Source organism: Chaetodon auriga, chromosome 17 (genome assembly GCF_051107435.1).
Source record: "Chaetodon auriga isolate fChaAug3 chromosome 17, fChaAug3.hap1, whole genome shotgun sequence".
NCBI classification, from domain to species: domain Eukaryota; kingdom Metazoa; phylum Chordata; class Actinopteri; order Chaetodontiformes; family Chaetodontidae; genus Chaetodon; species Chaetodon auriga.
In genome coordinates this window covers 5,584,822-5,611,150 of record NC_135090.1, presented here as the reverse complement: position 1 = coordinate 5,611,150, position 26,329 = coordinate 5,584,822, and the positions used below count along the sequence as shown (strand labels likewise).

General features: G+C 40.6%; 1 protein-coding gene across 1 annotated transcript in view; it reads right to left on the bottom strand.

Moving 5' to 3' along the window:
• Positions 1-31: 31 nt before the first annotated feature.
• kcnk9 (potassium channel, subfamily K, member 9) overlaps positions 32-26,329 on the bottom strand; it is a 41,813-nt gene continuing 15,515 nt past the window's right edge. Inside the window, exon 2 of the mRNA XM_076754850.1 lies at positions 32-6,647. Within this exon, the coding sequence (XP_076610965.1) occupies positions 5,764-6,647 (884 nt within the window). The 3' untranslated portion in view covers positions 32-5,763. The remainder of the gene's footprint in view (positions 6,648-26,329) is intronic.

Genomic DNA, 26,329 nt, shown 5'->3' with positions numbered 1-26,329 from the left:
CTTTTAGGAAGAAGACAGAGGTTTTCAGAAGGAGGCTCATCATTTTTATTCAAGTGTGTTATGGCTTCACCCAGGCCGTGTAAACCCAGTGAGTCATCCACACCAAATCATGCACACACACGCACCAAAAAAAAAAAAAAGAAAGAAAGAAAGTAAGAAAGGAAAAGAAAAAAAAACATACAAATGTTATGTAAAATGTTCATTTCACTCTGAACAATTCTCAACAATCTCTTTTCCGGGTGTTGAAAAGAGAAGGGACCCATACTGGAGTGTACTGTACAGACATCAGTTTCAAAATTGTGACAGAAGACGTCAGTCGGTTCAACATGACCGTCAAACCACATGGATGTCAACAAGATGGGATATAATCTCCTGTAAGGAATATGGTACATGGTATTATTTGTTCATCAGACCTACAGAAGAACCTATTGCAAAGGATATTTCACAAATAGAAGTTATGGAACACAGCCTTTCTATTACATTGTATTACACAGATAGTAGTGCAATTTGTGTCTCCTTGTCCCTGTCATAGGAAAACATGGCACTATTGACAGAGAAATGGCCTGCACATACTGCCACATGCAGTAAATGACGCCTGGAAGCCAAGCACGGCTACGTGCGCAATGCCGAAAAACAAACGACAGCCAGTAACCATCAGGAATCAGTTCACCTTCGTGCTGTTTGATGCCATGTGGCAGGGAACCACGAAAAAAACAAAATGTCACACTCTTTGTCTGTTGAGGGCAATGGTGTGTGTGGCTGCTTCTCCGCGCCATCTGTGTTATAGAGTAACATTCAGTCAAGGACCATCAATATGACATGTGGCATGATGGCAGACAAATCTGAGTAATATGTGTGTGTGTGTGTGTGTATGTGTGTGGGAGGGCTATGAAAAACGATCCAACTTGTAGCTCATGAAAAGCAAATGAGTCCATTTGTTTGGTGTTGCCTTTCACAAAAATATACACTATGGCTGATACATTCCCCAAAATGTTGCTTGAAAAAGTTTGACTGTGAATTGAAGAAGGCAGACAACACTCATCACCGTCAGTGACGCTGACTTTAAGTAGATATTCGCTCAACCCTATCAGTATTAGACATGTGTAAAAGGATGATTCCTTTACAACTTGGGTCTTATTTTTGCACGTTTGGCCATCTTTCTTAATGGTTATGAAAACACTGAATGGACTAATGTAACAGCTGAGACCTGAGAACAAGGTGACACCACTAAAACCTAAATGAATAGCCACGTCATCAAGGAAGTGTAACAAGCCAATAGTTTACCCAGATTCTCTAAATCACTGTTTTGGAAGTCAAACCCAAAGTGCTATCATCCAAAAAGTGAGTGGTAATCTTTCATTGCACAGGAAAACTGTGTACACACCAAACTCTGGTCACTCAAAGCTGAACCAGGAAATTGATCTGTAAATGGTGATAGATGTAAATAAATTTGGTGGAACTGGAGGTTTATTCGAAGGATAACATTCTTCTATACTTCTCTTATTGTCAAACCTATGACAAGACCAAACCAAACAATTTGCTGGTCTGTTTGTCAAACCAAAGTCGATTTGTTCCTACTGAAAATATAAATCTTTAAAGCTGCACTGCTCAATATTTATTCAAACAATGGATCAATTGATTATGCAGAATGTGAACAGGATTGCTTGCAGTGATGAGTTTTTTAGTCTATTTTGGAGAAATGTTTTGGTTTTATTGGCCCCCTCCAATCTCTCACCTTTTTCCTGTAAAAAAAAAAGCTCACATAACCGCACTGTATGCTACTCGCCCAGCACCAAACAGCATGCTGACAAGGTTAGCGACTAGCTGATGAACACAGCGAAGCAACGGAGCAAGATCATTTTCTGGTAGAGACCAAGACAGAGCTAAAAATAGCGCAAATATTGGGCTTACATACATAAGATCTCCAGATGCATCACTCCAAATAAAATGGAAATGTAAACTGTGTAAGATGCTAATATGTCAGTGTTCACAGCTGGTTCTGCTGCCCTCAAGTGGCCAAAAGAATCAGTGAATACAGCTTTATAAACAGGTAATGTGTAATGGCTAAGGGATTGCCTAAAACAGCTGGGCACTGTTGTTTTCAACAAACGTAACTCAAACAGAAGCATTTGTTTGGGACTATGAAGGGATTAGTACACATAATTACCTTTAAACATGTCTAATGATCTGCCTGCTTATGTTTCTTGCGCCCTCTGGCTTCTTAGCAATGTTGTGACATTCCGAAATCTCAACAATTACTTTTATGAGTATAATGTTGTTATTACTGACAAGAATGATGGCCAAAACTAGAAGAAGAAAGAAGACCCAAGTTGCTATACACTGGAATAATATTTTAAGCTATTGTTTGAAGATTATGTCTTTTAAAATTGAGTGATGCAGTCTGCTTTGGCGCTGGGTGTGTACGTGGTTACAGAAGGTAGGTTTAACATCAGATGTCGATTTTCATCTCCTCATATGACCTTGTTTGTCAGGATTTAGATCTGTCAATACATTAACCACATCTGCTCTCTTATTAGCCCCAAAGCCAGACCTCCATAATCGTCCACTAGGTTTGCTAAAGCACAAACAGATCTGCAGCCATCATATTTCAACGTGCCCACTCCGACAGAAACACAGACTACTGTTTCTTCAAGGCACGTATGCTAATGTGTAAAAATACATATGCATCTCAGCCGTGAAAAGGCCTTTTTATTCCAAAGGTTGTTATAAACATATTGTACAGGATATTTAGATAAGCCGGTATAGTTCCAATAATGAAACAATGCTTTTAGGGCTTATCTTGGACTCCACGCCTGGTTATGTTTGTCACGACTGAATAGGATCCATGGCATTTCACCATTTGCCCAAACAGAGTGGCATTCACCTTGTGAGGCATGCTCAGCTACGCAGGAAATTAATAGAAGCCTGTTAAACACTAGGCTGCAAAGAATACTGACGGTAATATTTCCTGAAAGTCATGGTCCAAAAATTTGGTGTATGAATTGTTGGTTTCCAGAAATATTGATTGATTTTGAGGGATAGAACTTGCAAAGGGATTAAAATACCTCCCAGCCCTGTGTAACTTAAAAAAAGCTCCCCTTTGCTGCAGTCTTTACAAATAATACACACTTAAATATACATTTACATCTTAAAACGCATTTAGAAATGATGTTTATAGCTTTAATCCTGCTTAATTTAGGAGCTCAGTGTTAGTGAAAATGTTGTCGTTGACAGCTATCAGGCCAGCTGTGACAGAAAAGGCGCGTTGGGCTTTAAAACAGGCCTGTAAATAACACAAATATCCAGAATTGCTTAAAAATTGTCCAGCCTTGTGGCTCTCACACAAATGTACCCTATGATGCAAACTGACTCCTGGTGTACACATCTGCATCGGCACAGGCCAGTGAGATGATGCATCTCAGTTGCATTTCTCGGAAAATTCCTACTATTTGGGAATGAAGATTTGATATGTACATTGTATTGTTTGGCCAATACACTTGCACTTCTGAGATTGTATTTGTTTTGGGAGGAAAAAAAAGGTGATTGGTTCAAACATGAGAACACAGATTATTGTACAGTTTGAATGGAAAAGACTTTGGCAAAAGAAACAGCTTATGTTGTGAATCATTCTTAAAACTATTTTCCATTAAGACCCCTTTAAAGTTATTTTGAATGACTTCCCCAGTCATCATACAAAGTTCATGCACTTATCAGATCTTTCAAACATAAAAAAATCATCCCTGTCCCTTTTCTTCCTCTGATATTTTACAGAAACTGAAAGGATCATCCTGATGTTATTAAGTTTCTCTTATCTGTGATCTTCAGCTGTCCCCTCACATTAACTCATCCTCACTATTTCTGCTCGTTTCCGTGTTGGTGCGTTTATCAGGTTGTGTTTCCCTAATGGCTCCAAAGTGCATCCAAACCTCAAGAGTTGTCACTTTACATCAGCATGCTTTTCCGTCACAGCTCTCAGGGCTGCATGGATAGATCTGAGCGGGGTTCATCAGCAGAGTCAGGGTCATCTGCTACAGGCATGCATCACGTACTGTGCAGGACTTTGGAGCAAAATCATGCACATCCCTTGATTAACATTTTCGCTGCTTGTACAGTCAGCTGAAGTCATTTCATTGCACTTTGGTAGATGCTTTAAAGGAAAAATCCACCTTCTGATCCTTTCACACTGTCCTGTAGCATCAGACTATGATGCTCACTTCATTAATTTTAGTCATTTGATAATTTTCCAAGAACCTGTAAATTCACTTCCCTCAAACGATTCAACGGCTCCAATGAGATAATACGAGCCAACTTTTCCCACAATGCTTCTTAAAAGATCTTGAGAGCTACCTGGCCATCATGTGTCAGAGCCACTACACCACCGTAAAGGGGCACTCTAGCAATTATACACATGACATTCAGTTTACTTGTCATGGGGAGTGCTGCTCAGCCTGTGAAAACAGTTGTATAATGTTTCAGTTTGACAAAAGAGCCCTGATGAAGTCACAGTGATGTCATCAGGGTTATCTCAGGTTAGGCTTGAGTCTTGTGTTATCTAAACAAAGGTCTGAGTTCCGAACTGCAGGTGTTAAGGTTTGCTAAAAGAAGTTAGGGTCTAATGAAAGTTTCCATAGAGTTGCATCATGGGAAGTGCACGATCCAATGTTTTTAGAGCTTGATCCGTGCTGGGAACTAAAAGCCAGGACATCTCAGCCTCTGTTGCATCAATCCAGACCATTCCTTTTAAAAAATCTGTCTCTTGTGTGTCCCCCAATGTTATGAAATATTAAATTACTGACTAACCCTTATGTTAAATATCTTCAGCTGCATTGCGTTCTGGTACATTAAAGTGAAGGTAAATTAGAAAACCGGTCTCTCTGCCTCCTCTGTGATTGCTGAATATTTGTGTAAAGTAGTTAATTTAGAGAGGAGTTCACTTTAATGATTGAACTGCTTTGAATTTGAATGTCAATAGGATAAAACCAAATATGTGTTTACCAGTGTAGCGGGGAGGGTGGATTTTCCTTAAGGTCCATTTTAACTCTCATTATGAAAAAGACTTTGGGTGAAAATGAAGCTTTTGTGGCCAGATCTGATTCTAGACTAGGGGATATCAGTAACAGCAGCATGATCCTTTGAATCCAAGACAAACAGACGCCCTTCCTACAGTTGTTCTATAAACAGACTAAAGAATGTCACAAAACCATGGCACACTCATTAAATGACATCTAATGCACATGCTAACATTGGCAACAATATTTTGGCTTGATGTGTGGTGAAACCATTGCAATATATGATTGCTTATAGAAAACAATACCTGATGCTTTAAGTCATTTTAAAATCTCTGTCTGCAGTGAGGCAATGGAATAGTAGATAACGGTAAAAGTTTCTTCAAGTTAAGGTGAAACAAGCAAACTCCCTTTTGAAAAATAGCATTTCCCCAAGTGTGCATCATTTGGTATGTAACCAAAGTTAATATATCAATTTTGTACTGTAAATCTGAAATAAGGAAGGTCTTGTAGTTTGTGTAAATGGAGCAATCTCTTGAAAAAATAGACATCCATGCTTCATGCTTTGCATCCCATTGTGTCCACGCTTGCTGTTCTGCGCAGTGCTCTTCATCTGTCCCCAAGAATACTTTTTATATTACATACAACTAAAAGGGGAAAAAAAGTGCTGAAATAAGATTTGGTAAGGAGCAGCATTGGAAATGTTTGACCTTGTGTATAAAACATGGAAACTCATTTGTCCTGTCTATGTCAGGGTTTAGATGGATTTCCTTCTCCTCATGAGCTGGTGATTGTCTGTGAAGCTGTGAAGGCCCGGAGACACCGAGCTGATGGGTGAAGGGAAGAAGCTGTTTTTCAAGGTGCTGGGCGAGATCTCTTCAATCCTGTAGGAAACCGAGTGAAAGTACTGATTGGGATTCAGCTGTGAACTGAATGAGTTCTGATGGGAGAAGGCACAGCCCAGGCCTCCCATCCCTCCCCCAGAGCTGCCGAAGTCATGCGAGTGGTAGTGCATACAGGAGCAGACTGACTGCAAATCAGTCACTTCCGCCCGGTACGGCTCGCGTCGCCGCCGGCCCCGTGGCAGCGATTCGTCCTGGATATGGATGATCATGCTGTTCCGGTTGCCAGCCAGCGAGGCCCGTTCCTCGGCATCCCGCCGCTCGTCCTCGCTGTTCATAGTCAGGAAGCGGAGCACCACCAGGTTGAGGAAGGCCCCGATGACCGTCAGGCCCACCAGGATATACATGAAGCTAAAGGCCACATACAGGGGCTTCTTCTGGAGGGCCCGGTTCTTTTGTAGGGCCACAAAGTCCCCAAAGCCTATAGTTGTTAATGTGATGAAGCAGTAATAATACGACTGGAAGAAGCTCCAGTCCTCGTAATGGGAGAAGGCAGCAGCCCCGATGCACAGCGTGCCGACGCAGGAGAAGAACCCTACAGTCACCATGTTCTCCATGGACACGTCGGTGATGCTCATGCCGCAGCACTTCTTGATACGCTTCAGGAGGTACTTGACAAAAGTGTTCATCCTCTCACCCAGACTTTGAAACATGACAAGAGTCAGAGGGATTCCCAGGACGGCATAAAACATGCAAAAGGCCTTCCCTGCATCTGTCCCTGGTGCTGCATGCCCATAGCCTGAGAAGAGAGCAGACAGACAGCGGAAATTAGTAATGCAAAATTTTGCCTGGGTGTTTGTGAAGCGGCGGTGGCGTCACGAGCGCTACCCGCTGCTCAAAAAAACCCCAGATCACCTTTTGTTTACAAACATGACCAAGCAAGAAATCTCTCTAAGAGTCTGCAAGCACTGCCAAAAGGGGTATTGAATAGGTGCATGCCACAGAAATGTGTCTGCTCATTAATCTTATTTGGGCTCAAAGATTATGGTGAGTGGGTCGTCCAATTAGTCAGAAGTTTCCGGTGAGGTAGAAGAGTTTGGAGGAGGGATTGGAAAGGAGTCATGGGGGAGCCAGTGAAGCTTTTAGCTTAATTAAACTTTATCTTTAGACCACAGGCTGCTGAATCACACATAAACAGACTTTTGAAAATCAACCTGTGGGGCTGACAATAGGGTTCAACCACAATGTCACATTTCATTTTCAAATGCAATATAAATGATTTGACATGCTTTGCAGGATATTTACAGTTTCTGAGGAAATTCCAGTATGAATGAAACCTGCTGCTTTTGAATATGCAAGGCTAAAAGAAGAGTGTCGTATTGATTATCTCTCCTCTACCACAGCCCATAACTGGGAGTATTAAATACCAAAATCATTGCCAAGAAACACCCACCATCAGTTGGCATGTATATCATTTCAACAACTGCCTTCCAAATGGAGACATAATATTTTTGGTGTGCTGTATATCATTATTTATTTATTTATTTTGGATGTGTCCTGAGCAAGTTCTGTGTTTTGCGCTTTCAAATATTGATTCTGTGTTTTCCCATATGGCTTTCTACCCACTCGAGCATGTGTTTAGCTATGCACTTTAAAAACAAAACTCGACTCTGGCAATCTGATTTGCACAAGCAACCAGAGAACTTCGATTTGCATGTACAATGTGTGTTGCTGAGGTTTCATAAGTGGAATTTAAAGGAGCGTACTGTTGGAGTAAGCACTGCATTGTAAAGCTTTGAACGGCAGGTTTTTACTGACTTTGATATTAATTCATTTGTTAAGTAGGTGGAGCATTTAGCGGCTAAAGAAGCATAGATTTTCATCAAGAGCCAGTAGAGACCAAAATAAAGCAAAAAGCAAAGAAAATGTTACAACTCAAAAAGTGTCCGGAAACATGTCCCTGAATGAATGCTGCTCTGTGTCTGTGTGTCTTTATCAGGTAATAATATGTCAATGCTGTGTTTTCAGCTCATCCCATTGCCCCCAATTGGATAATAAAAAATCAAGTATGCAGCATTCAATTTGTCCAGGTGAGGTAAAATGATGTGATGTAGAGGAACAAAATGGCCTCTGCAAAAACTAGTTTATTAGCAAATTTCCTGTTTTGTACTGAACTGGATTTGGGTTAAAACCCTCCACAAACCCTGCTTTCTTCTTGTTTGATTAAAATTACCTGATACACAGTGCGTGTCATCGTACACAGGCAACTTAGAGTATAGATCTTTTCATTGATGAGATAAAAGCAACGGGAAACAGCATGAAGATTAGTATCCACTTCAGCCTTGTTGAATTCTGCTGCGAAAGAACAACAACAGAGTATATCTTAGACCGAGCTTTGGTGTCAAAGTGGCTAATTCAGAGTAAAATCTGTTGTCAAGATCTGACACTGACACTAATTCACGCCTGAAAGAACAAATGGTAGTGGAAGAAAAGTGCAAGCCTTATCTCCATGACTAAACTCTTGTTGACATATAATCTTGCTCATCCTATTTGCCCAGAACTTGATTGAGCTTAACAATCCAAAGCATTACCAGTTGAAGCAACTTACATAGAGCTGTTAATGAATTTAAGTAGCAGCTTCACCCATTCTACTAATCCTGCTTCCCCTGCCTGGTGTTGATCCTGCACAGCCTGTGCAGCAGTGATGTTACATGACACGTATACAACCACCTGTTATCACATGACTGCAGTTTAGGTCACGTGATCACAACAGAGCAGTCGCCATCTGCTGATGAAGAACATGAGATGCCATAGAAATCTCCCGATGAAGGTTTTTTTTTTTTTTTTGTCAAAAAACAAAAATGCTGTTTAGACAAAAACAAAGCAGAGAGGTGGATCACCTCCAGCACCTCAAGCTAGTTTCATTTTGAGCTCAAATGAGTCGGACGCAGTGGGCTGAAAGGAGGGTGCACAGTAAGATCTAAAACACAATAGCATGCTTAGGAGAACGAAAGGCACAAATGTTAAGTGTAGGTGTTTTTAAATGCACTAAAACATGCAGAATCACTGACGTTTGAGGTCTGTGCTGGAAGCTGAAGGATCAGCTGCAGGTCACCAACAGCTCACTGTGTCGCTGGCGTGTGCTGACTCTAAATGAGCTGATTGAATTCCTTGACCAATGAGCGGCAACATGCGCATTCTTTCCACGTGCTCACACAAAGGAAGAGCAGCTTCAATAAAACAACACGGACAACCATATTAGAAATATCTGAAACACATGAGTCGTTGCTCCTTCATACAATGTAGATAGGATCTTAATAATAACTCCACTAAGCCAAATATGATGTAAATCTTTAACTCCTTTATCGTGATAGCAGATATGAGCAGTTCATATAAATTGGCCTTCATGTTCCCACAGAATTTAATCTAATTCATGCAGGAGAAAAAAATATATATTTAAGAAGGTTTGCATATTGCTCGTGAAAAATCAATTTGGGTCAAAGTAAACATTATGTGCAAGATGCAGCAAAATATGCTTGTAGCATCCTAAAAAGTCTTAGTCAGTTATAATTACATCTCAGGACAGATTTGTATTCTACCCAGACATCTGTCTTCTTCCCTCAAAATTAGCAAATTAATTGATATTGATTCTTATTGCTGAAATTTGTTCTCGAGCAGTAATTAGGACATAATGAACTACAGTGGCAGCTGTGAGGAAATGACAACTTTCATTTGATGTGTGCTGTCATTCGACTGTGCAGACCACAGCTCTCCTTTGTAGATAATCATTCAACATGATGTTTTACACCCAAAGACATTATATCAGCTAAAAATGGAGTATTTCTGCGTACATGAGTCATTTGAGGTTTAAATGCAACTATCGCTGTTACCGCCTCTCCCTGCTGCAGTCAGACTGGAGTGTATTAGGTATCGATTCGACAGCCGCCACCTGCGGGGTCACCACGCTTGTATATATTTCCTGTTAGATCTCCTCTTTGGAAGTTAAAAACTAGACAGTTGAGCTCCTAAGTGTCCATGTGTTGGCGTTTGATGGTACTATGAGGTTCAAAGTCTGGATGTGTAAGTGATAACAGTGACGCAGGAAATCATCAAAGCATATTAAAAAGATTAAAAAAAAACAAAAACAGCCACAGTGATGTCATATCAGTTCGAGCTCTCATGCTTCAGCTCCAGCTCCAGCATTGATTAGTGTCCTTACTTATTTCGAAGGTAATAAATACAGCATGATTAACAGGGCTTTACAGGGACTCAGAGAGATGACCTGCCGACCTCATGTGATCACATGGAAAAGTGACCATCTGTGACATTTTTGCCTCAAATAAAGTGAACTTGGCTACTGTTTATCATCGACTGATAAAAGCCAGGAAAGCTTTTCAGTTTGCTTTTCATTCTGAAAACTCTTCTTATTTTTTGGGACTAAACCTTCTGCTGCATTTCACAACTGTGGCCTCTTGTATGGAACGAATAACACACAGAAATGATTTCTTAGTCCTACGTAAGTAAAAGAGGAGACAGATTATTCAAGACTACAGCAAAAGTTGTTTGTTTTTCTCTTAAAGTATTTCTTTGATGTCGTTGATGGGATGTGTGGTTTTCTGTGGCAGCGCTGCGCTGTGTAATCTGTTTGTCCTGTTATAATGACTCTATTATCTGCTGTTGTCTTGGGAACAGACATATTTGCTCTGCCACACAGAGACCCGCCATGCACAGGTGCTTTTTGTGCTTATGTGTGCACAGGTGAACGTGTGTGTTCAGTGCAGTGTGTAGTGCAGCAGAAAGAGAATCACACTCTTTAATGAATGATAAAAGCACAAGAAAGGCACGGCCACACAAATATTACATAAGAAGACACAGTTTGAAAATGGGGGGTTGTGTTCTGGACGTCCATGCAGGCATCCTGAGTTGGAGGAGGAAGACATGTGACATATTTTCAATCTATAGTCTCCTGCAAGCTGCAGCAGACATGATTTGTTTCCAAAAACACACCAGCCTTATCAGCCAGAAGCACAAAGTGTGTCTGCAACAGAGAGGAGTTGCACAATCCCCTGATTGAGATGCTGTAAAATTCACCAAAATAGAAATCTGATGCGGGGACGCTGACATAAAAAAATCTTTGAGAAATTATCTCTCAAACAGATTTTCCTTCAGCAGACATTTTGTGGGCCGTCTTTAGTGCATCTTAATATCCAGGGAAGTTGAATTGTAATAAACAATGTAACAACTGTTTATAATAGCATCTGTAGTTAAAAATGCTCTGCAGTGCAGCATAAGGCCTGCATTCAAAAGCGGAATAAAACTAAATCTGCTGGCACATGCTGAAAAATAAACTGAAAATATAGTGAAACTTTGATTTGCGTACCATAAATTGAGCTTAAAAGATCAGCATCTAGACCAGTTGTATACAGCGTTTGTTGAAGTTTTCTGTATTGCTGCACATCTGTTGAGTCACTCTTTCAATGTTGAACAAACTAGAATGGGAAGTGTGATCACACATTTACACAAAGGTGACTCATGATAATATTTTCAGAGTCATTTAGAGTAGGAAGAGCTAAAAACTGGAACTCGCCATCTTTTTCTACCATCCGAGTTGCATGCTAGCAGCTCTGTGAGGCTGTACTTAGATACAGTGGTGCCTTGAGCTAAATGCTAATTTATCTGCATGCTAAAATGCTGATGTTCAGCAGATGTAATGTTTACTTTGTTCACCGTATTAGCTTAGTGTGTTAGCGTGATAATACTTGCTAATTAGCATTGAACACAAAGTACAGCTGAGGCTGGTGTAACTCTCATTAGTTGTGCAGGTATTTTGTTATAAACCAAAGTACTGATGATGAAAAGTCGAAGTTGTTGAGACGTTTAATTGGATAAGGGAAAAGTGAAAACTAGTCAGGGAATCTCCACAGAGAAAGGACTGGTCATCTCTCAGCTTGACTGCTGTCGACGGCCTTCTGGCAGAGCTGCCCACATGCACAGGAAGGCCTCGACAAATGTTCCAAAATGCAGCAGCATGTCTGCTCTCCAACCAGTCAAACACTGCTCACTCCACTTCTCATTACTCCGCAAATGTACGACTGTCCTACCATCACTGCGAGGGAGCATAACGGAGAAGAGTTTAGGTTGAGATTTCCTGATTTCTGACCTACCTCTTCTTCAAGTACTTGAATGAGAGGCTCTTTCTGTCTCTCTATCTCTCGATGCTTCTTTTCTGAGCACGTCAGGTGAAAGGCTGAGGCTTCTCTTTGATCTACCATTGCTTGTATTGTACCTCATTTGTGGCTTTAGATAAAAGCATCTGCTGAATTAATATATATAAATGATTAATCCTCGGAGAACCATAAATATCTGTATCACATAATGGAAATACATCCACTTGTTGTCAAGGCCTGTTACTAAAAAAACAAAAATGTCAGTCTCATGGTGGCTGTAGAGGAAAAGCCAGGGGAGCACCACAGACACTGTGAATTTATCCTTTGGGGACGATGAATGTCTGCACAATATTAGATGGCAATCTATCAAATAATGGTTGAGGCTCTCCAAAGTGCCTCTTGTGTTTTACACATTTATGAATATACCAAGGCAGCTCTCATCATAAACTGCATGACTCAACCTGTGTTTGGCTCCAATCCACTTTACTATGACTTATTTTGAATGTCTGCCCACACCCACAATGTGAGCTCCACAGGTCCTTGTGAGTGAGCGTGAATCATTGTTGCGCCAACTTTAAATTGACACAGCTGGCAGGCTAAATCCAATTATTATATAATTCTATTATTAAATCATTAATATTTAAAAAAAAAAATCGTAGTGGAAAAAGGAACATGTCACAGGCCTGTAATGGCTTAATGAATTAACCAACAGTCGACACCTGGAAAGAGCAAGAGACGCTAAGATCCAGCAGGCTCTCATCTGCACCTAGTGACTCAATCTTAATCATTAAAGCAAATTAAATCTATAAAGTACGTCTCGGCAACATGAAATATTCATGACAAAATAAGACATCATCGAGCAAGAGTTTAGGAAGAGCATCCTCGGGTATTATTTCTAAAGATTTCAACACAGTTTAACAGAAAGTAACAACCTCAAAACTGTCATCTGGTAAATGTTGCTACATCCTGATTGGTGCACACAGAACTTCATGACATCACCTCTTCTAACAGGCCTCCACCCCCGCTCAATCCAGTGAGAAAAGCACAGATAAAAGCACAAATACAGAAGTCTCTCGTGTAAAGTGACTGAAACGGTTCTAATTTTGGCAAACAATAATGTGTTCATGCAGGCCCCTACCATTAAGAATAACAAGAAAATTGGGAACATGTATTTTCAAGTCCTTTAACTGCCACCACTGAACTTATCGCTTAATGCTGCATTAATAATACTATCTTTAGCCAATTTGGGGTAGTGGAAAAAGCTATACCAGAGGATTGACATATCATTAGCTTCTGACATTGATATAGCAAATGTGTTAGCAAACAGTCGCTTATTCACTGCCACTGCACTGCCACTTACTTTATAAGAAAACTGGAAATGTCACTTTCATTTTATGTACTACAACTACACTTTGACTTTTCAGTAAAAACTTCTGAAACAAAAATTGCTGCCTCATGGGGGGTTATTGGACTGAGAACATAAATTGTTAATTTGGAAAGCAGTGTATTGTTCCTTAACCATTTGGAGTACATGCATGGTTTTGGGCTCTTTTGAAATATAACACTGGAAATGAGATTTTATCCCCAGCAGTCACAATCACTGCAAATGGTACTGGCATTGAGTAAAACGAGTTTGACCACACTGAAGTAAAAACTTTTTATGTCCACCTGAATATATTTTTTTTGCAAAAAGATGCCAACAGCAAACTTTTTTTTCCAAGGGTTTGTCTCGACATGCTCCAAAAAAAGGGCAATTATTATATTTACCAAGAGAAATATCTATATTTGTGTTGAGACAATCTATATTTAGGACATCTCTATTTATATTTAGGATATCTATACTTATATTAAGGCTATATATATATTTATACTGAGGCCATTTATTATATTCAGCATTTCACACCCTGTGTGATATCCCTATTTGCACTGAATTTCTTGATTTAGCTGTGAATTACTCAATGGAACAGTGTATCCTCATTTCTGGAATTTCCTTAGCAATACAAAGCACCAGTTATCTGCACAATTGGTTGCAACTGGCTCAATCTTTCCACAAAAGAAGAAAATGGGGCCCTTTTATGTTCAACGCACATGCTCACTGGCTCTTGTCAACAACATACTGTATTTGAAATGGAAGATCCTAATTGGTCAAGTGAGGTGTCAATTTAAAGATCAGAGTATGGAGGCAAATTTGAAACTACTATATCTCCGATGCATGTGTGCTTACTGGAGTTATAATGGAGAAAACATGGAATATCAGCACATCAGCCAGCTAATTTGAAATGAGGCAACAATACATTATAGCAGAATAATAGTGTTTTGGGCCAAATATTTCACTGGACTGGAACTTGTTGCCAATGCAACCACAATATTTTGAGACTTCATTGGTGAGTTGCATCGATTTTTTTGTATTGTTTTTGTATTTTTGTATTCACCTGAGAATAGGAATTGTTGTCTGTTTGTTACCTTTCAATGAGCTCTACAGGAGTGGGTCAACTTCAATGAGTCCATCATGTCCATGCCATGTTTTTACAGCAGCCCAGAACAGACAAACCATAAGCCAAACTCTAGAGAAAGCCTTTGTTTTTTTTGTTTTTTTTGTCACAGCCCCCTTGGGTGAGGGTGAGATGTGGGGTGTTCATGTGGTTGCTGTCTGCAACCTCACCACCATGTCACCACCTGAATGTGAGATCATCATTTTGTCAGAGAGTACAGTAGAGCAGTGGATACCTCCCTTTGGTTTTCAATTACTTTCACACATGCAGGTTATGCAATATGTATCATTCATTATTCATAAGACTATCAAGGTAGGCCCTCATTAGCACCCGCACAAAGCCTTGTACTGTAGTTACTCTAGTCTCTAGTGTCGAGCAGTTGCTCAAACCAACACCTTTTTTGCTTGTTTGATCTGCAGGTTAATCTGTCTCATATTATTTCAGGTGCCCCAGTGGCATTAATTGCTACAGGCCGTGGCATTTTAATGAAGGTCAAGAAGAGCAGGGAGCACAGAGGTGAGAACACCTTGTTCAGCTCTCTGCCTGAGTCTCCACCACGTCACCAACAAGAGCTTAATGTGTCTGGGAAGTGGGAGCACCATGGTTACCTACTACAGGCAGGGAACCTTTCACAATCAGTGCTTTTGGAAACAAAGTCTGCCCACAATTCCACTTTGTTATGGTACCATAATGGTTATGGTCTTTCAGCTGCTAGTCATCTTAACTCTATTGTTAAGGGAAAAATGTCAAACATAAAATTCTACGCTGACAAAGAGGCAATTCCACCGATCTCAGAGATGCCTGCCAGCAGCTTAGAAAGATCACATTTACATTGTAAGTGTTTGTCCAATGCTCTTATCCAGAGATGTACCATAAGTTCAGGATTACATAGAGTAACATATAAATTACAGACAAAGAGAAGATTCACCTCAAAGTCGTCTCCCAGCACAGTTTTAAAAAAGGGTGTTTGTTTTGCTGCTCTCAGTGACCATTAGAAGAAAAAACTACATTTATTGTAAGTGGAAGGATGTTCCAGAGAAAAATCCTTTAGCTCAGGAAGAGGCTTCTTTAACGTTGCTGTTTATTTGGAACAAACAGGAGAAAAAGTAAGTTAATGTGAATTGGCATCATGGGTGAGCGCACATAGAGTGCTACATACAGTCCAGAAAGTCAAACTTAATCAATAGAAAAGGAAGAAAACATTTAGGAAAGGGGTTTTCATCACTAGCTTTCATGTTCTCACCATCCTATTATAGTTTTGGATACAGCAACTGGAGAAAATGTTGTTCTGCTAAGAACTTCCCTCTTGAAGTGAAAACTATTTAAGCATGTAGGCCTCAAAACATCATGGATTCCAATGTGCGTCTTGGTGTTGGTTAAAGAATTCTCTTACTGTTTGGGATAAACAGGGTTAGGTTTGAGGACGTGTTCACTTTCATTGACAGATCTCAGCCACAGTCCTGGGCTGCACATTTCCATTTCTAAACAACAAAATAGATTCCATTCAAATTATAGAAATGATTTATAGGGAGCTGAGGGGGGCTGCAGCACTGCCTAAAACCAGACTTTAGAAAAACCATCAATTGATAAAAAAAAAAAAAGTGTGACGCAGACTGAGAGAGAGAGAGAGAGAGAGAGAGAGAGAGAGAGAGAGAGAGAGAGAGCTTATGTGGACGAGCGAGAGAGAGGGAGAGTGAGAATATAGACAGAAGTGTCAATATGATATAAAAACTTAATTTAATCAGGAAGCCTGATGCTACTCTACAATTCTGTGGTTTATCAGAGACGTGTATGAACTACGCTGCAGACTGGAGTCTCTGTTAATGGAGACAAACAGACAGACAGATAAATCCGTGTTATGTACGCTCGTCTCCTCTATGAAAGGTCTGGATCCTCACTGTGCTGCATTATTTTAAACTATAATGAACTGGCCGTGGGTCACGTCTCTAGTCTGCGTCTGGGCACTGTCTCTTCATCTCCTGGCGGTTCTCATGCATTAGATCCATGTTGTTGACTGTGTCGTTGCTGTGGCGGCTTTGATGTACAGTATGGCGGTGTTCAAGTTTGCTGTCTGCTGCAGTGTAAAACGCTCTCAAATTAGTATTACTGTATGAAAATAACCATTCAATTTATGCAAGACAGGCAAGATGTGTTACTCCTGCAAATCTACTGCCATACATACCGTCATTTATGTTTCAACCATTTCTGAATTAAAAAAACATCATCTGGCTAAAAACGTGTCATTGCTTGTCTTGAAAGACCGACTGTGTTATGGTTAACAAGCTGATTATGTTCTGATTATGAGCTTATGCATATAATAGCTTAAGATCCACCACATCAGACAGCCTTGAAATGTTGATTGTGCTGTGAGTTACAGGCTGTGGATGTGTGATGTGACGTGTTGCTTCTTTGTTTTCATGAATGCTGCATCGCTTTAAGTGTTGCAGCCACAAAGAACTGTGAGACAGCATTATTTCCTTTCCTTTGGTAAAGGATGGTCCTGTGTGTCCTATGCCAAAGGAGATAGGAACTGAAGCACTTTTCCTTAGCATTTAGAGAATTCAAACAGCTCTCTTCGTGGCAAAGCAAAAACACTATTCAACAACAACCATAGTTGTAGTAGCAGCATTAACACATTGTTTGTCCACAGCATCCACATCTTGTCACTTCATAAAGTTGTTGTGATGAACATTTTAGCAAACATTTGCCAGTTTATCATTAGCCAGCAGACATGTACAAACATTAGATTTGATTTTGGTTGTGTTTCTGTCCACCTGATGAATATAGTTCCAATTTATAGTTCCAATTTTGGTCTCCACCAACTCCTGAAAACTCCTGTTAGAGACTCTGCTATGTTCACCCGCTAGTGGCTATCTTTGCCTGTCTGCTGTTTGGTGCTGAGTAGCTTGTGTACAGTGGGATTGTGAGAGTTTTTTCCACTTAAAACAGCTGTTGTCGGGAACATGGTTGTGAACAGAGAGACTGAAGCTAAACAGTAATACTGCAGTCCATAAAATCAAAATATTCAGCTAAAGCTGCTCAAGTGCTCTGTTGAGCTGAGTGGAACTGCAGTGCCGGTTTGACCCTATGAGTGACCCCTTCCACATTACACACAGTCATTTGAGTCACTATTAATGTAAAAATATTGAGTAGTGCAGCTTTAAAGTTGAAATAAAATTGCCTTCATGGTTAGAAGAAACCAATATTGGCTGTTTGGTATGAAACTGGATGTTAACTGCAGTCTCCTGAGTCAAACACTTTGGTGACCCAAACAAAAAAAAACACTTTAACCTCCACCCTGACACACTCTGCAAAGCTACCTCTGTCATGTTAAGTCCACTGTTGCCATTTCATAGAGGACAACAGTTGATGTACAGTAGAATCACAGGTCAGGTAACCTACATGTCTCCATTCACTGGTTTCAACTTAGTTTCCACTGTGTCTCTACTGTGTCTTTATTGGATTTGGATTATTAGTAAATATAACAATAAGTTGTATACCTCTTCCAAGGTAAAAAAACACCTTTATATGCCTGTGAGTCATAGCCAACGATAGACCCCATTCCCATACTAAGACAGTATGCAATGAGAGGATTTGATGAGCCACTGCCAAACTGCTGTTTGCTGTCTGCTGCTGCGCCAACACATCAAAAGCTCACATTGCCGGCAACCTATTTACATATTTCCTGTTAAGGAAGTTAGAAGTTCTCAAGGTCACTGCATAAGTAAGTGTCGGACTGCCTGTGCTGGCAATTAAGGCAAAATAAACAGGAATACGTTCTGTATGTGTAAGGTCATTTTGTTTTTGTGTGCCAAGCAGAAAATGTGATCTCAACTGGTTTAAGAAATGCGAGTGGACCCTCGCAGAGTCAACTTACAATAAGGACGGTGCAGCTTTAAAATTGCACTGCCTCACTTGTCTGTTTGCTCTTGGAGAGACAAGGTAGACAGTTTACAAAAGGGAGTCTGAGCTAGAAGCTGAGCTGCCTGAACGGAGAAGCTGGTAATCCTCTGTATTGCTTGTGGAAGCTTGGTGCTCTTCAGAATTTGAGATTCCTGAAAGCATGAGGAGCCAGTGTATGCTAGGTAGTATGTAATCCATCTCACGCGTAAGTCCTGTTATGTCAATCCTGACTGTAATTCTCTCAATGACACTTGCACCAGAGGATGTAGATCCATTTAGTCCATGAATGGTTATACTCTTATTTTGTGAAACAGGCTCTTCTGATGAGCGTGCTCCCCGATGAATCCGAGCAGCAGTGCAGGATTCAGCGGGAAGCGCAACAAACAACCCCCTAAGGCTACAAAGAACAGAAGCCAACAGACACACATCACTGAGATATGGGACATACCGAATGCACAAGGCAAGAGATGCCATCGCCAAGTATGGTAATGAGAGAGAAGAGAGGAAGGAGGTGGGATGGCAGAGGGAGAATCGGTCGAAACAGCCAGACACAGCAGTGTGTAGCAGGCAGAAGTAACGAGCATCAGTGCCGTGATGGGTGAGAGTGATAGATTGTCAGATTTTAAAAAGCACCTCATCGCATTAGTGGAATAGAATTGGTGACCATCCAGTGAGCATATTCAGGGCAAAAGATGCCTAGACAGTAAACTTGGTTGGTGCATACAACATGGCTTTAACAGCATTTCAGTAAATGTGAATGTCATGTTGTTGAAACAGAGGTTACACGTAAGCCAAACCCTGCCAGACCTGAAACAGAGGGTAGTGAAGCAGTCTACTGTCTGTTAGTACACAGCAGCTTTCACGAGAGGTTTTATGGGGTACAGGAAGTGTCGGTGCCATTTTAGTGTTGTGCAAGTAAAGCATGCGTGGCTGTTAGTCAGATCTGTTCTAAAAAAAAAAAGCACAACAGACATCATTCTAGCACGTCATAACTTAGTTGGATCATTTTGAGTAGGCTATTGCCTTTACCTTCCACACATCTGGAATTACAAAGCCAATGACACTACTTATGTCAGCCACCCTCCATTGCCAGTCAGGTTTCTACACAGGTACTAACCCTTAATAATATAAATGACAGTAATTCTAAGCCACTTGAATGGCTGTAGACTCTTAGTCTTGTGACTCCTCAGGAGAAGCGGAGCGAAACACTGCTTGCAGCATACTGTCGCATAATACTGCAGACTGTAAAATCATTTAAATTGCTGCAGACACAAAATTAGGGGCTGAATTCAGAGGTGAAATTTAATTCTACTTACTTGAGATAGTTGGAATTCACTCGAGTCTTTTTATTTCTGCTACATTTCAAAGGCATTTCTACTGTATTTTTTCACCACAGCATATATTTGACGGGTAACCTTGCAAGTCACATGACATGTATGAGACGCTCATGAAATATGACGGATTCCTGAACATTAAACTACCCACAAACAGCTTGAGCAGTTACACCAGCTTCAGTGTCTTACACAGAAAATGCTAATATTTCTGATTTTTCCTTCAATAAAATTTGTAGGAGCAGGAGTTATACTTGTAGTGGTGTACTTTTACTCTGTGGTTTTCCTGTTTTTATGTACATATAGGATCTAACATGCCTTCCACACTAGCAGAGCCCAGATAGACACATCTGGAAACACATCTCTGCCACATGTTGATCTGGTTTGCACATTGCACTTGTCTTTTAGACAATGCTGTTTGATTTCATTGCCTCATATTTGTATGCTCTGTATCTAGGCAGTCAATGGCATTTCCCATACCCCATATGATAGCCATTTAAGCCAGTGGCATCTGGTCCAGGTCAGGCAGAACTTTTTTGACCAACTAATAGGACTATGAGGTTATGGCAGTCTGCTCAGATTGATTACCAGCAGAACAACACAGGCTACATTTTCACTGCAGCCTGAACTGCTGCTAATAAAGTAGTTAAGGTTTTGTGGTTGTTGTTCTATTGAAGGATGCAGCATATATCTATAGAGCAACAACATAAATGCCATCCATTTGTGCTCAGACCACATTTCAGTCATCATGTGCAGCTTCAAGTTTTGGCTGAATTATTTATCGTTCCTTCCTTTGCTGTGTTTTACTGCTCTTGCTGCTGATTATGAGTCAGCCAAGCTGCCGCAGAGGCCCGAAACTTGACAACTGTCTTGGGTGTGTACAGTATGTGGTGTAATATTACTTACTGTTGTGGCAAAATTCTACTTTAAGCACACTTAATGGACACATGCTGCAGGATCAGGAGGGATTAGTTCAGGATCACTGGACAAAAAGTATAATCTTTCATCCTCCATAAGGGAGATTATTCTAACACCCGTCTGCATATGAACAAGTTTTGACTCCTGACATGATACATTTTGCTTCGGTATCAGATTGTTAAACATTCTAGTTGTGATGACAATGGTGATAAGATACAATAAAAGAGCAAATTGGAACGGTTTGAAATCATAGTGGTGGTGCCTACTCAAATTCACTCCTATAATTCTCAATCTTTCCAAATTCTCTCTCATCTGCATTCAGTCACACACACAGACATACTTTCACAAAGGCGACTTAGAGACCTACCTATCGCCTGAAAACTACCAATCAACAATGAGTCACCCAACACCTTATCAGATAGTCATTGTGGCACTGCTCCTCAATCATCTGTTTTTCACTTCAGTTCCTTGCACAATGCTGCCTGGGAGCAATTTCAGTGATAAAACACCACAGGGGAGATGAGTATTAACAAAGGTGACTCATGCTTCTGCAACCTTCAAGGCAAATCATAATTCCGTATTTCATTTGAAAGGATGTTTCAACTAATTTTGTCCTTTTTAAATGAATGCTGTGAGCTGTCTTTGAAGTCTCCCCCTTGAAGACTGTTTGTGTCGGTCCTCTGCCAGTGATCTCAGGCTGTGAGTGAGCTACTACAGCGGCTCTGGTGATAAACAAGACTAGAGGAGTTTACTACGGGATGTTGAGCTGTCAGCGGCACACCGCAGCGATCGTATGACTTTCACAGCAGGAAACCAAGAGCAAGGACTGATTTGGGAGATTACTCAGGTCAGAAATGTATGGTTTGTTTTGACATGTGAATTAACGAGTAAAACCTGTATTAACCCTCAGGGGGTTGAATCCACACTAAGGCACACAGCATGGCTTGTTTTTAGATTGACATCTGGTTTCATGACATATGCTCCATTAGCCCTGATGATAATTAAAACCACAACAAGTCACATTAAAAAAAAAAAAAAAAAAAAAGCTCATTTGCAGTGAAAAATGTATCATTTGGTATAAAAATGATCAGAAACCAGTCCGTTTGATGAAAATTGAAGGAACGGGTTAGCATGAGTCATTATAGCCATTTGTCACTGCCAACTTGCGGTGATGTACATAACGAAGCTTGAAAGGATATCACAACTTCTGTCTTATATTTTGGCCATGAAGTCACAATGTACACACCTATTGTTGGGCAGTAAATTACAACAGCAGCCACACTAATGAGTAAAGTATTGCAGTTTGAATTTTGTATTTACATCACAGTTACTAATCCAAGAAACACTAGGAGAAATGCAACTCTTAGTTGTCTTACTTGTTTTGTGTTCTTAGCTGGCTTGCTCGTTTGCCACTGATAGGCATGCGTTCAGAGTTTGTTCAAAGTTGGAGGGTGTGGGAAATTGGCTGATGTTGAACTAATGTTAAGCATTGAGGAGACTAATGTTAAGGGGGACTGACCATTGTTCCAATGGCCCATTATTCTGAAACCCCAATAAGCTGAAAAATGTCCCATTGGACCGAAAGCCCATGTGTGCAACAGCCTGTTATACTGAAAACAGAAGCCAGCTACTAAGTTGGTGATACCAGAGCGTGTATTTTCAGAATAATGGGTTTTTGAAGCAGTGGGCTATTTATTTATTTATTTTATTTTTTTAATAAGGGGCTGTTGGCGAAATGGGCTTTTAATTTTACTTACAGGTTTTTGGAACAATGGATCATCAAAACAAAGGCTTGATGTCAATGTTATATTAGCTGATGGTCAGTAAAAACGTCTTGACAGAAGGCTGTAAACCCAAGTCCATACTTTAAAAAAATATTGAACTTTTGAGTATTTTGAACTTGCAAATATTGGGTGTTAGGAACCTTGCAGTACTTAAGAGTGCAGGGTATTCTCGCAGGTACAGAGTGGAAGAAAATCATTTTATTCATTATAGTCATCATTTCATCATTCATTATAAAATATGCAGGCCACATAAAGCAGATAACTTATGAAACAAAAGTGTTTTACTTAACTTACTGTGATACTTGTGTTACGTATGTATTATTTTTACAGTAAATACGCAAAAGTCTACAAACTGATGTTTAGTTTGCATCATAATGACAAAAGTATTCAAATCAACATGCAATCATCAATAGTAACAGTTTATCAACCAAACGGAAGGAAACATCCACATGCTAACAGGCTAACAAACACTTCTGAACGAGGCACATGATTCAGTAGCCTAAAGCCCCGAGGTGCTCTGTTCTGTATTCTTGAGCACACAGGCAGCAGTTCGGCATGTACGGGAAGTGTCAAGGTCAGTGTGTATGTCTGAGAACTGGTATCAGCAGCAGCAGCAGCAGCAGCTACCACAAGTAGCAGTCACACAGTACTCTAGTGAGTTTGGAACACTGTTTAAGGCTGGCATGCTTCTGTTTTGATTGTCAGCAGTTAGAAAATAGATAAGATGTAAAAGGCAAGTAAGCAGTTAAAAAAGGAAAAGAATGGAGCTGTGCTGAGTAACGAAAGTGATGTAACTGATTACATCTGCTGTTGCGGAGGCCTAGTAAGCAAACTAATGTCAATAATTGTTCAATGCTAATTAATCCATTAGATATGGGTAATTGGTTACATTTTCTACTTAGCTTGCAGAAAACTGATCACAACATTGTACTCACTGAAGTTAACTACTAAGATGTGGGTGACAAGTCAAACAGGGCAAGAAACACCAGTGGTCCGATGATCAGACAGGTTGTAAATGACCTCCCAAGGTTGCCCAACTTATTTTGAGGACAAAACAAGGGCAAATGGTAAAAATAGTACCCAAACTGCATGATTACAGTTTACAGTGACCCAACATACCTGTAACAGTGGTGGGCACACATTCCTGTGCAATGAGGAGTGACTACCAACATTTAGTTTTAGCTGTACCTCCTCTTGTACGGTGTTCCCAGATGTCAGTTGTTTTCTGAGTAGAATTTGTTAAAAAAATGAATTATCCATTAAGTTAACATTCAGTTCACCACATCTGATGATGGACCACACTGACCATATGGTTCCCGGGCTTCATGTCGTAAGACCCCATCCACTTTGCCACTGAATCATTTGAGTCTATGGCAAAACATATTACTTTCTTCCACGACGTTTAGCAGAGACAGCTGCCAGATTACTCAGACAGAAAGCAATTGAAAGAAAAACCAATTTCCAGAAACAGCTACTCCACCTTTAAAGTTATTTCACCAATAAGCAGTCATGGAAAATGTCGATGGACTGTCAATAATGCAAAGGCCAGTAATTAGTGCTGTGCAGGGGAGGCTTACTTGTTCTTAGCTGACAATTATGGGCCAGAGCCCCATATGGATTTCTGCTTCATCACCGAAGAGCAAGCTTCTAGACCATGTTGCACCACACAGTTTGTACCTGATTTAACAGCCTGAAACTCAATTTGCAGCTATTTCTCTGTCACTGAGACACTCCTGTTTGGTACACATCGTACGCACAGTTATGCACAAGATTGCAAGATTATTGACATACCTGCAACTCACCTAGACGAACCTAAGTTAAACTAAGACTTTGTCTACATTGCTCAGTTCATTTTAAATTTGAATATGTGATTAGAAGTACTTCTACTTAATAGTCATGTCTTTATATTGTCTTTTTTTACTTTTAAGGTTCAGAGTATAAACTCATGGCTTCTTGATGTCCAGTGTCACATCTGTTTACATCAGTTGAATGCACTCATGCTGGTTGTATGAGTGCAAAAAAATGAATAAATGAGTAGAAATTAAATCTGAAAAATAACTAAATAGTACTGCTCTGTTGATAGAGACACAAGCCCCAAAAAAATTAGCTCTAGGCAAGATTAATTGTAGCGTTGTGTTCTACCAGATGAGCCTGACGAATCAGGGGAAACCTGGAGCACAGTAACAGCATCAGCTCTGCTCCGTGTTGATAACTGTCATTAACTTCAAAGCATAATCTCCTCGCGCTCCCAATAAAATGCCAATTAGACCACTGTAGAGAACATTACACTGGCTGCATTTTACGGCAGCTGTAGCTCAGTGTGGTCAATCATTAGAATGTCTTCAGATATTTAAAGTCACGTCACATTCACATCCTGCAGCCTACTCCTGGCAGGACTCTGAGCTGTCCCAGGTGTCACTCCATATCCCCTGTTAGGCTTCACCTAATGAAGCTCATTGCGCAGTGTTGGGAAATACGGCTTTTGAGTGCTGCTAAGCAACAGGCACTCTCGCTGTTCCCACTAAAATCACCTCCCCCGAGAAACTGACACCACTTGGCCTGGTGTGCCCTGCTGCCTCTCTGCCAACTGACTTTTAACAGGGATATGTTTCGCTGTAGTCAGAAGGTCATCTCAAACTGATGTCTCGGGTATTTTTTTGCAAGATGTAGACATGCGATGTTAGTCCCAGCAGGTCTGTGATTATGTTGACCCACAGCAGCCAGGCAGCTTTCACTAATGGTCAGCTAGTCGCCTCTTGGCTCCACGCTACAGCTTGTTTGTCATCATGGCCTCTGAAGGCTGAAGACGGCCAAACAGAGCAGACTGCAAACTGGCTTTCCTGTTTTCCACCTTGCTTTTGTTCAGTAGACTTCACGGTGCTTGTCATGGCAATTAAATCTGCAGCAGATCAGCATTTATAACACACATGCGATGACTTGAAACTAATTAAGCTTTTTATTTACATAAATCATCATATATTTCATGATTACTTTGCACAAACGGAACACCTGCATGCCTAATGCTGCAGCAATCACGCAACCGGGGAACCTCAAAAAGCACATGTTGCATATCGTGTTTCATAATAATAATTCAGCTGCACGTTATATTCTTTTCACTTTCCATGAATTAATAACCACACAATTAGGAACACAATATGTCAACAGGCACTCAGCAATGCCACGCAAACCGAAGGTGCTGTGAGAATTATAGCTCTTATCCTGCTGGTTTATTTGTTTTTTCCAACCTATGTAATTCTACTGTCACTGTGCTATCACACTGTATTTGTTTTCCACCCTCCGGGGGTACTGCATTTAGTATCAGACACACTACTCGTGTATCAAAAACACTAGCGGACCACACACTGTGCACTAGCCGCCAACGCTGATTTCATGCTGCTGTTCCGTTGCAATAACTCATACAGGAGACCACACACTCCCACTCTTTCTACAGATGGAATAAAGTGGTTGTGATAAGACCGTGTGGGAGAGCATTACAGTGCAGAGCTACAGAGGGAAGATGATTGTCAGGGTCCAACCGGAGAGAATTAACAGCAGGTGGTAGTCATGGAGTAGCATTGGTCATCTGCACTCTTCCTGTACCCACTGGCAAATTACATAAAGTTCCCTGGAATAATATGTGCAGGTTCTTTAAGGGAATAACATGTCAGAGGGGGAAATGAGCAGAATGTGTGACTCCAGGAGCACAGCGCATGAAAAAAAACAATAAGATGAAATCCGTGTTGTGCCTGAGCTGCAAGGAGGAACACCCAGCAGTTTGGCAGCTGGGTACTGTGTCATGCTGACTCACAGCCTGGGGCGGCCAGAGTGGATCAAAATGCGACTAGCAGCCAAAGGATGACGTGAGGTAAATGTCAGAACTTGTGTT